Raw genomic sequence first — 13,910 nt, forward strand, 5'->3', positions numbered from 1 at the left:
AGGGACCGCGAGGGTCATCTGGTCCAGTCCCCTGCAATGCAGGAGTCTTTGGCCCAACAGGGGGCAGGAACCCACAACCCTGAGATTAAGAGTCTCATGTTCTACAGAGTGTGCTAATTGGTTATAAATAATAAAATAAAATAAAATAATAAAATAAAATAAAATAGAACCTACCCACTGTCTCCACACCATGCATCATTCTGTGTGGGCCCATCCCCTACCCTCTTGCCCTTCCCGGCTTTGCTAACACCTAAACTGAAAGGCATACCCACGCAAGAAGGTAGCTCCACGTGTTCACAAAAAGGGTGCGGGGATCTAAACCTCCCGGCGAGCCCCGCCCCGTCTTGCCCTTGAGCTCCTCTACCTATCCATCCATCCATCCACCCACCCACCCACCCACCCAGCCTTGCTGGGTCGGCGCGGGCGGCGCTGGAGGGAGGCGCGCTCGCCATTGCGCATCCTCCTCTCGCTCCTCGGGCTGCTGCCTTCCTCCTCCTCCTCCTCTCTCCTCGGCTGGCGGCGGCGGCAGGCAGGCAGCAAAGGCTGGCGACCATGGCGCTGAGCAACTTCCTCTTCGCGCAGTGCACCTGCTACTTCCTCGCCTTCCTCTTCAGCTTCATCGTGGTGGTGCCGCTGTCGGAGAACAGCAACGACTTCCACGGCCGCTGCCTGCTCTTCACCGAGGGCATGTGGCTCAACGCCAACCTGACGGCCGAGCGGCAGCGCTTCACTGTGCAGGAGTGGGGGCCCGAGTCCGCCTGCCGATTCAGCCTCTTCGCCGGCCTCCTCTCGCTGCTGCTCGCCGCAGTGCAGGCCTGGAGGACGCTCTTCTTCCTCTGCAAAGGCCACGAGGAGTAAGTGGCGGCCGGGGAGGGAGGGAGGGGAGAGAAGGGGAAGGGAGGGAGCTGGCTTAAAAGAGCGGGAGGGGTCCTCCCTCCCCTGGAAACGGAGATTCCCCGTCGCCCACCAGATGCCTTGCGCGCCAGACTCCAGGCGAAAAGGCTCCGTGCGCATTCCTCTAGGCTTGCAGCAGGATGAGCTGGGGTCTCTATTCAGTCCGGTTACCCCCTACGCTTGCCTGTTCTAAAATAAAGCCCCAGTGGTCGGCCCCTGTGAGGACAGGATACTGGATTAGATGGGCCTTTGGCCTGATCCTGCAGGGCTCTCTTTCTTAGGCTCTGGTTTTGGCTGGGGAGGGGTGCCCAGAACTGCAGCTCAGCATAGGGGGTTGGACTGCACACACACACACACACAAAGACCATTTAAAACATGCACACAATAAAGGAGGATTTAATGCATACCTTTTTGAGTTGCGGAAAATGAATGCCTTTCTGGGCAGATGTACTGAATATTATGTGAATATGTACAGGCTGCGATTTCCCAAGATACCCTAAAAGAGCTCCCCTATTGATACTCTACCCTGAAACCTTTAATACTGATTTACAGCTGATTGCTACCCCGCTAACCACAGCAGAATTGCACAAAAAAATGAGAAGACATCCCCTTACCATAACGATTTGGTTAGGGGAAACTATCTTAATGATAAAGATTACACTTGAGAGAAACACAATGCTTAATAATAAAAGAGAACAAATTCATTGAGAGGTGGGCATTCTTACATTTCTGGAATGGCAACATAAATTACATTTTTTCCCTTTTAATTTAATCAAGGTATTACAGAGTTTTGCTATGCGGTCCTCGCCCCTTTATCTGTAATTTCGTTTCCCACTTTATTCCCCTCCCTCCTCTTTTTTAAAATTTCATTTGTTTTCTTCTTATTGCAAGGATGTTTGATGTATAATGGTTTCTGCTACATATCGTTACAAAATAAGAGCAATAACATTAAAACAACAACAAGCAAACACATGCACAACTGATGCTGATGTTGTTGGTGACAGCAGCTCCTTCTGTTTATGGTGCTTCTCATCCCAAGAGCTGAAAGGCAGGCATGGCCCTCCAAAAGTTTTCTGCTACATTGAGTGAATCCCACCTTCTCCTGGCTCACCCACCTCCTCTGGGCCCCCCAAAGCCAATTTTGATTCTTTTTTAATGGTCTCAGTACCACAACTGGCTCTTCAAGTGGTACCCAACATGGTGCCTTCCGAATTTTTAAGGCTACAGCTCCCATCATCCCTGACTGTCAGCCATATTGGCTGGGACTGGTGAAAGCTGGACTCTTACCGCTTCGGGGGGGGGGGGGCACCAAATTAGCTATCTCTGAGATATTCCATTTCTATGCTTCCTTTGGAAAAGTGGGAGAGCTAGCTATTATTGCTGAGAGCCGGTGTGGAGTAGTGGTTAGAGAGATGGACTAGGACCTGGGAGACCAGGGTTCAAATCCCCACTCGGATCTGAAGGCCACTTGATGACTTTGGGGCAGTCACTGCATCTCAGCCTAAACTACCTCACAGGATAAAATGTGAAGATAAAATGGAAAGGGGGAGGAGATTTGAACCCCGGTCTTTGGAGAAAAGGTGGGATACACATGTATAATAATAATAAATAGATTATTTATGGTGAGATCTTTTCTCTCCAAATGTCTGCAAGCAACCAGGAGGACCTAAGAGCCTCAACCTCCATCAGGCAAATTTCTATTTTCTTAAGATCAAATATGGTACCTCCCATCCCCAGTTAGTCCCAAGCAAAATGACAACCAGAAGATAAAAAGCAGGCAACATGTTCTGTTACATTGTCTGCAGAGCAGACAGTTCCAGAGGCTTTGGGCAAGTGATCCAAACCACAGGCTTATAATAGAATGTACCATTGATCTCCATGGTGATGTGTGCCTGCAGCACTGGTAATATTTTATACACTGCATTCAGCTGGCTTTCGAGATCTCTCTGGGGTGCTGCAATTTAGCTCAAAGTGCCACAAGCTATGAAGAGGTCTTTGCCTGTCCACGTGTTCACCTGTGTAAGATGAACTGGTCCAGGTTGCAAGAATGGGCAGGGGGTGGATGAAGATGAAGCTTTCCATAAATTAGATATGGTGAACTGGCTGCCTTCCTGACATTGCTGAACTTTGGCTCTCATCAGCTCCAGCAGCCATGGCCAATGTTCAGGGATGATAGGCTTTGTTGTCCGACAACATCAGGTGACCCACAAGACTTGTCTTAAACTCACAATAGGCCTGGTGGATGATTTTGTCCATGGGTGTCTAACTAGCAGATCAGAGGCAAGGCTATCAGAATGGAAAGGTGTGGTGGCCAAATTATGGTGAGCTTCTATGGAACGTAGTTTTGGATTACTGATTTCTTGCTTGCAATTTGATATGCTGCCATTTTACTCCGCGTTAGACATTATTCTCTGTCCTGTTTGGGTTTAAGCTCATAAATTAGGTTAATTTACTTATATTGCTTTACATAAGTGAGCTTATGATAATTCTTAATAGTTTCTTAGTATGTATGTTTTTTTGGATTGTTACATTTATTGCAGTTAGTTTGATATGCTGTGAGTCACGCTTTGCAGAAAAGTGGCTTACAAATAAACTGGTGTGATTACGATGGCAGGCATCCAGCTTGTAATATTCCGGGGATGTTCAAAGTGTTTAAACTAGAAAGGTGTCCTACAACCTGGATACGCAAAGGACCACTTGCTACGGCATGAAACTGTTTAGATTTTAAGATCAGCCTCGAGAGGCCTTGCTCCAAGTCTAGCCACCATCTGAAAAAAGGTGGAGGAAGGTAGAACATCTGCAAAACATTCCCAGCTTCTCCAAACTTTCATAATAGGATTTGTTTTCCATATCACTGGCTATCTAGGTTGAAGAAACGAGGTTTTTTGTTTGGTTTTTTTGCCTAGCATGGAGCAGACTGAGTGGGGGTGTGATAGGGTTAGGGTTACTGGGCTAAATTCAAGGTGCTGGTTTGGGTGCATATAGTTGTATACAGCTTGAGAGATAGATACCGTACCTGAAATATTGTCTCACCCCTTCTATGACCAATAGATCACTGCTTGCTGGTGAGGGCCTTCTGCAGAGACCATCATATCAGGAGGTCCATTCCACACAAACCAGGAATCCGGCTTTTAGTGGTGTGGCACCTGCCCTTTGGAATACTTTCCCCATGCATATCAGACAGGTGCAGTCTCTGTTGTCCCTTTGGCACCTGGTTAGCAGACCTTTTAAACTGAGATCTCTTCCAGTCTGCATCTGCAGTGGGACATTTTTAAAGTTGTTGCTTACCATCCTTGCCTACTTTGGGAAGAAGGGCGGAATATGCATTTAGTACAGTGGTGCCCCGCAAGACGAATGCCTCGCAAGACGAAAAACTCGCTAGACGAAAGGGTTTTCCATTTTTTGAGTCATTCCGCAAGACGAATTTCCCTATGGGCTTGCTTCGCAAGACGAAACCTCTTGCGAGTTCTTGAGAGTTTGTTTCCTTTTTCTTAAAGCCGCTAAGCCGTTAATAGCCGCTAAGACGCTAATAGCCGTGCTTCGCAAGACGAAAAAACCGCAAGATGAAGAGACTCGCGGAACGGATTAATTTCGTCTTGCGAGGCACCACTGTAAATAAATGAATCAAGAATAGTCTCTCTCATTTTTTCCAACATTCAGCTGCATTGAATAGGCCTGAATTCTACTACTGTGGTGATGGGAACAACCTCTCCCTACCTTGTACTGGATAAATCCTCCTCTCCGACACTGTGCTCACAGTCTGGGTCCATCTACCCTCCCCTAGGTAAAGGTAAAGGGACCGCTGACCATTAGGTCCAGTCGTGACCGACTCTGGGGTTGCAGCTCTCATCTTGCTTTACTGGCCGAGGGAGCTGGTGTACAGCTTCCAGGTCATGTGGCCAGCATGACTAAGCTGCTTCTGGCGAACCGGAGCAGCGCACAGAAACGCCGCTTACCTTCCTGCCGGAGCGGTACCTATTTATCTACTTGCACTTTGACGTGCTTTCAAACTGCTAGGTTGGCAGGAGCAGGGACCGAGCAACAGGAGCTCACTCCGTCGCGGGGAATCGAACCGCCGACCTTCTGATCGGCAAGTCCTAGGCTCTGTGGTTTAACCCACAGTGCCACCCATGTCCCTCCCCTAGTTGCTGCTTATTTGTGAAACAGAAAGCTGCTACACAATACTAAACTCTGACAAACCTCACATGTTATTTAGTGCTGATTTGTTTGCAAGTCAGAGCATGGACAAAGTATAAGCCAGCCTCCCCCAACCTAGTACTCTTCATATGGTTTGACTAATACCCCCTATTCAGCCCAGTTGTGGTGGCCTAGGCTAAAAGGAAATGTTTGAGGTCTGCCACCAAAAATATATAGGAGTGGGGAAGGAGATTGTGGGATAGGCCTCTTAAACCCAGATCTGTCAGTATCAATCTGTCAAAAGGCAAAGGAGCGCCTTGTCTGGATTTTGCTGCCTTGGCACTGAGAAAACTTTTAGCATTCCAGACATATCTGAACTGGTGCTCCGGCACTGTAAACACAGAGTTGCAGGATTCGCTCCCACAAGATGCATCAATTGGTGGCTACCAGTTTGGATGGCTTTGAGAGAGGATCTGACAAATTGATTTATAAAATTATAAAATGATGTGTGACATGGAGAAGGTGGCTAGAGAGAAAAAAATTATCCCTCTCTCATAGCACTAGAACTTGCATACATCCATGAAGCTGAATGCTGGAAGAGTTAGGATAGGTAAAAGAAAGTGCATGAACTATAGAACTCCCTACCACAGGAGGCAGTGATGGCTACCAACCTAGATAATTTTAAAATAGGATTGCAATAAGTCATGGAGGAGAGGGCTGTTGATGTCTACTGGCTATGACACCTATGTTAAGGTTACCAGATTTTTTTCAATGAATCCGGGGACACTTTTCAACTTCAATGGATTTTGTATGGGGACTGATGTGTAAATCTGGGGACTGTCCCCGGGAAACGGGGGCATCTGGTAACCTTAGCCTATGTACCCCCTCCACAGCGATAGGCAGTAACGCTTCTGAATAGCAGTAGCTGGAAATCCCTAGTGGGGCAAATGCTGTTGCACTCAGGACTTGCTTGTTGCACTCAGAAGAAGAAGAGGAGGAGTTTGGATTTGATATCCCACTTTATCACTACCCTAGGGAGTCTCAAAGCGGCAAACATTCTCCTTTTCACTTCCTCCCCCACAACAAACACTCTGTGAGGTGAGTGAGGCTGAGAGACTTCAAAGAAGTGTGACTGGCCCAAGGTCACCCAGCAGCTGCATGTGGAGGAGCAGGGAAGCGAACCCAGTTCACCAGATTACGAGTCCACCGCTCTTAACCACTACACCACACTGGCTCTCTCACACTCAGGACTTGCCCAGAAGCACCTGGTCAGCCACTGTGAGATAACAGGAAGCTGCATTAGTCCTAACGTTGCTTGTTGTTGTTGTTTAGTCATTTAGTCGTGTCCGACTCTTCGTGACCCCATGGTCCAGAGCACGCCAGGCACTCCTGTCTTCCACTGCTTCCCGCAGTTTGGTCAAACTCATGCTGGTAGCTTCGAGAACACTGTCCAACCATCTCGTCCTCTGTCGTCCCCTTCTCCTTGTGCCCTCCATCTTTCCCAACATCAGGGTCTTTTCCAGGGAGTTTTCTCTTCTCATGAGGTGGCCAAAGTATTAGAGCCTCAGCTTCAGGATCTGTCCTTTCAGTGAGCACTCAGGGCTGATTTCCTTCAGAATGGATAGGTTTGACCTTCTTGCAGTCCATGGGACTCTCAAGAGTCTCCTCCAGCACCAGAATTCAAAAGCATCAATTCTTCGGCGATCAGCCTTCTTTATGGTCGAGCTCTCACTTCCATACATCACTACTGGGAAAACCATAGCTTTAACTATACAGACCTTTGTTGGCAAGGTGATGTCTCTGCTTTTTAAGATGCCACTCTTTTATTGACTGAGGGACCCTCCATTTTTTTTTTTTACGGGATTCTTGTGCACAGTAGTAGATATGATGGTCATCTGAACTGAATTTGCCCATTCCCGTCCATTTTAGTTCACTGATGCCCAGGATGTCAATATTTATTCTTATGATCTCATTTTTGACCACATCCAACTTACCAAGGTTCATGGTTCTTACATTCCAGGTTCCTATGCAATATTTTTCTTTACAGCATTGGACTTTTCTTTCACTTCCAGGCATATCCGCAACTGAGTGATCTTTCGGCTTTGGTTGGCCCACCCACTTCATCAGCTCTGAATCTACTTGTCCTCCGCTCTTCCTCAGTAGCATGTTGGACGCCTTCCAACCTGAGGGGCTCATCTTCCAGCATCATAACATTTATATGCCTGTTGTCTTTGTCCATGGAGTTTTCTTGGCAGGGATACTGGAGTGGCTTGCCGGTTCCTGCTCCAGGTGGATCACGTTTCCTTACTTTGCTTTGGTAAACGTTGCTTACGAGTTATAATTCCTTTTTCTTCTCTCCTCCCCACCTCCCACTTTCCTCTCGCAGCTCTTTCTTTTACGCCTTCCTGAATCTGCTCATCAGCGCTTTTGTGGTTTTCGTCATCTTCATCGCCAGCACGATTGTAAGCGTTGGCTTTAACATGTGGTGTGACGCCATCACCGAAAAAGGAAGCATGCCCAACAGGTGAGTGTGGCAGGGGAGGGTCCTTCCCATTGATGCATGCACTCAGATAGACGGGAGGCAATAAGCGAAGGGCAGGTATGGAAGCAAGGGAAACAGACAAAAAGAGGTGTGAGCTGGAAATAATCTCCTAACGGTATGATGGGTAGCTACAGCGAGGCCAACGGAAGAAGAAATTGCCGTTCTTTGGCTTACGTTGCCAGATGCAACACAGGACAGAGATCCAGTGCCTTTAAGAATTATCTAGCAGCATTGAAATGGGAGAAGTTAACTTCCCCCTTTTCTGTGATTTGAGGGGGAAAAAGAAGACTACTGGAGGCCAGTCCTGTATTGAATATGGCAGTTTGGACCTTGAAACTGCAGCACCCTTTGTCAGACAAAGTAAGATATGGAAGGAGGAGAAGGAAGAATGGTTAAGCACTTCTATACCCCACGGGAAGTGAAAATTTGGATGTGCAGAGCATTTGATTACTACTATTATATTCCTTGTCCCTCAAAATCCAGGACTTGATGTGTATCCTGAAAGATTTAAGCTCATTTTGGGATGGGGAACCTCAGGCAAGGGGATCCTAGGCTTCTCTATGTGGCCCTTGGAACTGTCCTCAGACCACACCACTCCATAGCCATGTCCCCCCCTCACCCAGCCCTTCTCTTCACTCTCCTTGAGTGGTTTTGCCTGGCTAGAATGTGCTGTTGAACCCCAATAGTGCATTTTGCTGGAGGATAGAGAGGGAAGGTGGAGGTGAGGGAGGGACCCATGAGTATGCTTAAAAAGTAGCCTACGAAGGTGAATTTCACACTTGTTGCTCCACCCACTTTTCCCTCTGGCCCTGCCCATCACAGACCCATGACTCCCAGAAGGTTGCACAGAATGGCATGTGGCCCCCAAATTGAAGAAAGGTTCTTTGCCCCTGAGCTAGTACTAGCCTATCTAAAAATCTGAAATATAAGCACCTATCCTATTCTGGATAAATGAAAATGGGACGTAATTTGCTTCATAGTAAAGGGCAGTAATCCACATTGGGATTGGGTGGGGAAAATGCTGTTGTTCCTTTACACAACTGAATTAGCTTGGCAAGGGATGGGGGTGGGAGTTGATTTTCAGAAGCAACTAGGAATGTGCATCTAAAATGCTTCCAGGCTGCAATTTAAATTTATCACTGTTGTAGAGTATTAAAGCCCAGCAATAGTGCACAATCGAGAAATTATCCAGCGTATTGAACCACTCTGCGTGTTTGGTACTAGAAATATTTTTATTGAGAGTCTAAATTTCTTTCCCTTCATGTTTTTTTTTTAATAAAAAAAAAATCCACTGGCTCATAAAGTAGAAGATAAAATGGTGACATTTTATGTCATATGATACAGATAAACTGCATTGCTAAAGCATTTACTTTGTTTCACCTTGTCATATGTTGTAAAATGCCATTAGTGAATGTTCTGTTTAGGGCTGCAACGGTTATTCGAATATTCCGTTAAAAGGGGAGGTTTTTTTTGAAAACAAAAAAATCTCTGGACTAATAGAATATTCGGATAAGCATCCAAGATGGCTGACAACACTGGAAAGGAAGGAGAGAAAAAGAGAGAGAGAGACAGACAGAGAAAGAAAGAGAAGAGGCCTTCTGAAACCTCAGAACCCCGGGGAATTGTTCACAGCACCAAGTAGAAATCCAAGTTACCTGTAAACAAACCAACCCAAAACCACCCGTAGGCAGACTCTATCTGACCAACTCTTTGCTCTGGAGCATCTGAAACAAACAAAACAAAAACCACACACACACGCAAACACCCCTTTCTTCTGAAGTCTTCTCTGGTGATGTCAAAAGGTAATGGAGGCTCATAACTCAAGTTTCATTGTGGGGTGATGCGAAAGTGGGGATTGTCTGTGTGGGTGGTTGAGTCGGCGGGGCAAAATAAAAGAGCTTAAGGCTTTTCAAATGCTGGTTTTAGGTAAGATGGAGGACTTCCCCTGCACATTTTTGCTTCATTTGCATTGCATGCTTTATCGTTTCTCACCCCCAGTAGTCATTGTCAGTCTGGGGGGGCGGCACCACCAGTGTTTCTCTCTCTGTGTGTTTTTTTTAATGTACGGTGCTTATGGGTCTAAAGGTCTCCTCCAGTTTGGCATGATGATTCTTGAACTCAAGGATAGTTTGTAAACTCTGTGTTGGGATACCATCGGACAAGATGGTGGACTCAACCTTTCAAAACTGCAATGTAACCCAATTTTGCACGATGGTTCCTGAACTCAAGAAGCCGATCACCACCAAATTTGGCCTGATGGTTCATGAGATCAAGGAGCAGGTACGAGGTAGGTTAGGCTGAGAGAATCTTGACGGGCCAAGTTCACTTCATGAGCTTCATGGTTGAGAAGGAATTTGAACCTGATTCTCCCAAGTCATAGTCAAAGCTCTAACCACTACACCACACTGGCCAGAGGTCAATTCAGTCTGATGCAAGAAGGTTCTTCTTACATTCTTATGCCGAGGCTGGTATGTTGTGCTAATTGTGGCTGTAAACTCCCTTGTGTATCCATTTCACAATTATTGTGCAATGGCCAAAATGCATGCTGGTCTCCTATTTTATTTTTTTATTTTTTTACGATTCCATTGAAAGGTCCTGCCAGATTAGAGACCCAATTTAGTTTCAGAATGCAGACACGGATGAAACATTCATACAGCTTCTCTCTTTCTCTTAATCTGCAGGAAATTGATCAAAGTGGGAACAGTTGGCAAAGTATTTGAAGGGACGTTGACATTTTGGCCTTTGCTCCATTATTTCTGGTTGAGATCAAACTGCAATAAACTCTGACTGGTTCAGTGGCATGCGCTGAGAGACAGAGGCTGCAATATGAAAGTTTATCTGTGTTTCAAGGATAGCAGGATGATTGTTTTATAATGAAGATGTTGTCATCCAGTTGTTATATATGGCAGTGGGCTATTGCTTCTTGGGAATGGAGCTTTATTGGACAGGATTTAGAGGTCTGTTTCAGCTGGAGCTCAGAAAAGGTCATTTGGAATTGCTGAAATGATTTTCATTTCCTCCCCTCCCCCTCATCCAAAATGTCTTCTCCCTCTAGCTGTGAAGAATTACAGGATATAGATCTTGAGCTGAATTTAGAAAACTCAGCATTCTATGACCAGTTTGCCATCACACAGGTAAGTCAAGTGTTTTCCACCAAAGTCTCTTTGTTTGTCCATAGAGCTGATAAGTTGCAGCTCTGGAAAGGAATACTGATTATTGGCTGTAATAATGAGATTGATTAATTGATTGATCGATCTCTGGAAAGGTTCTCAGTGTCACCTTGTCTTCTCTGGGAATCAAAAGTAGCATCCCTGATGAGGATGGGGTAGAAATTCAATTCAGTATGCATTTAAAGGAGGATCTATCAAAATCACACTTTCTGGGGCAACGTAAGAAACAAAAGATGGTCAGCCTTCAGATAAATTTGCATTGATCTGAACTTTGCAGATCTGAACTTTGAAACCAGCCATTGTCTTCAAAAATGCATGTATTAGGAGAAAGGTCACCCAGTGAGCTTCATTGAATTTTGAATCCTGCCCATCCAGGTCCAACACTCTAGCCACTACACCACACTACCTCTCAGTTGGAGTTGGAGTCAAATACCACCTGGAAGGCACCATGTTAGCCACCTCTGTATAATTCAGTCAAAAACTTCCCTGTATAAACAGACTTGCATGTACAGTGGTACCTTGGTTTACGAACTTAATCCGTTCCGGAAGTCTGTTCTTAAACCAAAGCATTCTTAAACCAAGGTGTGCTTTCCCATAGTAGTGGGGGACTCAATTTACAAATGGAACAAACCCAAAAGGAAGTGAAACATGTTCTTATTCCAAGGCAAAGTTCCCAGACCAAAACACCTACTTCTGGGTTTGCAGCGTTCTTAATCCAAGTTGTTCATAAACTAAGCTGTTCTTAAACCAAGGTAGCACTGTAAATAAATTGGTATTAGGAATTGCTTGACCTTCTCTCTCTCTCTCTCTCTCTCTCTCTCTCTCTCTCTCTCTCTCTAGTTTGGCCTTTGGGCTGCCTGGCTCACTTGGCTCGGAATTACCATTTTGGCCTTTTTGAAAGTTTACCATAACTACCGGCAGGAGGACCTTGTGGAAAGCCTGATTCATGAGAAGGAGCTTTTGCTAGGAAGATCCTCATCACGAACTTCTTTCCAGGAGGAGAAAAGTGGCATGATCTAATGGGCAGACAAGCCAATCTACCTAGCAGGTTGTAGGGGTTTAAAATAAAAATAAAAATAATTATAATAATTTGGCAGTTCTAGGTGGAGTTCAAGAAAATGGTACTGATTTTAAGAAAGGAAAGTGAATCTGGATCCCGTTAAGGAGATGGTGTCTGTATGTAGACACATCCCCATTAGTACTGGCACATAGGACTGGTTCACACAGGCATGTCCATCACTCTCTCATCAGCTGACCTTGAGGAATCTCAGCCAAATGTACAAACTCACTTGAAAAGAATTGGGTTATATTGAAGGTCCATCCCTGGGGATTCATTTATGATGGCCCATTCACACACATGCAAACCATCCTTTGACGCTGCAGTTGCCATGTGATGGCTATGCCTGCATGAACCAATCCGTAGACAGCAAGCTGTGTGCCACTACTTTGAAATAGATTCTCTTTCTTGGCTGTCATTTTCCTTCTCCAGATGTTTGACGAGATAAGCCTGAGTCATACACTCCTCCGCTCCATCACAAATATGTCATGCATGATGCGGGCACTCAACGCTGATGTCCAGTTACGTTGGATGCCCAGTTATTCTCCCCCCTCAAAGAGGAGGAATGAGGGTGAGAATTATCCAAACTGAGCATCCATGGGATTGGGAAATCTGTATTTAGTGCCTGCATCATATGTGTGATGTTATCTTTTTGCTGAGTTCCTCCTCTTCCACCTGACGGCTCTTTCTGATCCAGTGAGTGGATGGTCTGCTGTTTGCAACACTTGCAAACTCATGCTCAAAATGTACCTCTAAAGAACTGTTGTGTGACTCAGACAGTATCTCTGGGTGTGACCACCAGTGCTACCTTTTGGTAGACCCACTAATAAGCCTTAGATCAGCGTCCTTTCTGGGCATTGATGCTCCCTTGTTGTGCGTGCCAAGTGGCCCAGCCATGTGCCCTTGAATGAAGAGTGCAACTGAGTCTTCGTACATACTGCTGTACCAGTCGTACCTTGGTTCTCAAATGTCATCCATTCTGGAAGTCCGTTCAACTTCCAAAAACATTTGAGAACCAAGGCACAGCTTCTGATTGGCTACAGGAGCTTCCTGCACTCAATCGGAAACTGCATCGGACATTCGACTTCCAAAAAACGTTTGCAAACTAGAATCATAGAATCATAGAATCATAGAATCATAGAGTTGGAAGAGACCACAGGGGCCATCGAGTCCAACCCCCTGCCAAGCAGGAAACACCATCAGAGCACTCCTGACATATGGTTGTCAAGCCTCTGCTTAAAGACCTCCAAAGAAGGAGACTCCACCACACTCCTTGGCAGCAAATTCCACTGTCGAACAGCTCTTACTGTCAGGAAGTTCTTCCTAATGTTTAGGTGGAATCTTCTTTCTTGTAGTTTGGATCCATTGCTCCGTGTCCGCTTCTCTGGAGCAGCAGAAAACAGCCTTTCTCCCTCCTCTATGTGACATCCTTTTATATATTTGTACATGGCTATCATATCACCCCGTAACCTCCTCTTCTCCAGGCTAAACATGCCCAGCTCCCTTAGCCGTTCCTCATAAGGCATCGTTTCCAGGCCTTTGACCATTTTGGTTGCCCTCCTCTGGACACGTTCGAGTTTGTCAGTGTCCTTCTTGAACTGTGGTGCCCAGAACTGGACACAGTACTCCAGGTGAGGTCTGACCAGAGCAGAATACAGTGGCACTATTACTTCCCTTGATCTAGATGCTATACTCCTATTGATGAGGCCCAGAATTGCATTGGCTTTTTTAGCTGCCGCGTCACATTGTTGGCTCATGTCAAGTTTGTGGTCAACCAAGACTCCCAGATCCTTTTCACATGTACTGCTCTCAAGCCAGGTGTCCCCCATCTTGTATTTGTGCCTCTCATTTTTTTTGCCCAAGTGCAATACTTTACATTTCTCCCTGTTAAAATTCATCTTGTTTGTTTTGGCCCAGTTCTCTAATCTGTCAAGGTCATTTTGAAGTGTGATCCTGTCCTCTGGGGTGTTAGTCACCCCTCCCAGAAGAACACTCACTTCTAGGTTTGCGACGTTCGGGAGCCAAAACGTACAAGTACTAAGGCGTTCGAGAACCAAGGTATGACTGTACATGCAAAAGCTTCCTTGAAATCCAAATGCCCTGATTCTGC

General features: G+C 45.8%; 1 protein-coding gene across 1 annotated transcript; it reads left to right on the top strand.

Annotated features, from left to right (window-relative positions):
• The first annotated feature begins 309 nt into the window (after nucleotides 1-309).
• TMEM179 (transmembrane protein 179) lies at nucleotides 310-12,905 on the top strand. The gene is made up of 4 exons (XM_028749874.2): nucleotides 310-854; nucleotides 7,418-7,555; nucleotides 10,629-10,707; nucleotides 11,584-12,905. The coding sequence occupies exons 1-4, from the start codon at nucleotides 553-555 to the stop codon at nucleotides 11,761-11,763; spliced, it is 699 nt and encodes a 232-aa protein (XP_028605707.1). The 5' UTR covers nucleotides 310-552; the 3' UTR covers nucleotides 11,764-12,905.
• The last annotated feature ends 1,005 nt before the right edge of the window (nucleotides 12,906-13,910 follow it).

This window comes from Podarcis muralis, chromosome 1 (assembly GCF_964188315.1).
Source record: "Podarcis muralis chromosome 1, rPodMur119.hap1.1, whole genome shotgun sequence".
In the NCBI taxonomy this organism is placed as follows: Eukaryota; Metazoa; Chordata; class Lepidosauria; order Squamata; family Lacertidae; genus Podarcis; species Podarcis muralis.

Bases quoted from the DNA above. Each gene is read 5' to 3' on its own strand.
- TMEM179 (XM_028749874.2), top strand. From the start codon at position 553: ATGGCGCTGAGCAACTTCCTCTTCGCGCAGTGCACCTGCTACTTCCTC. The intron at 855-7,417 runs GTAAGTGGCGGC...TTCCTCTCGCAG, and splicing joins CTCTGCAAAGGCCACGAGGA to CTCTTTCTTTTACGCCTTCC. The intron at 10,708-11,583 runs GTAAGTCAAGTG...CTCTCTCTCTAG, and splicing joins ACCAGTTTGCCATCACACAG to TTTGGCCTTTGGGCTGCCTG.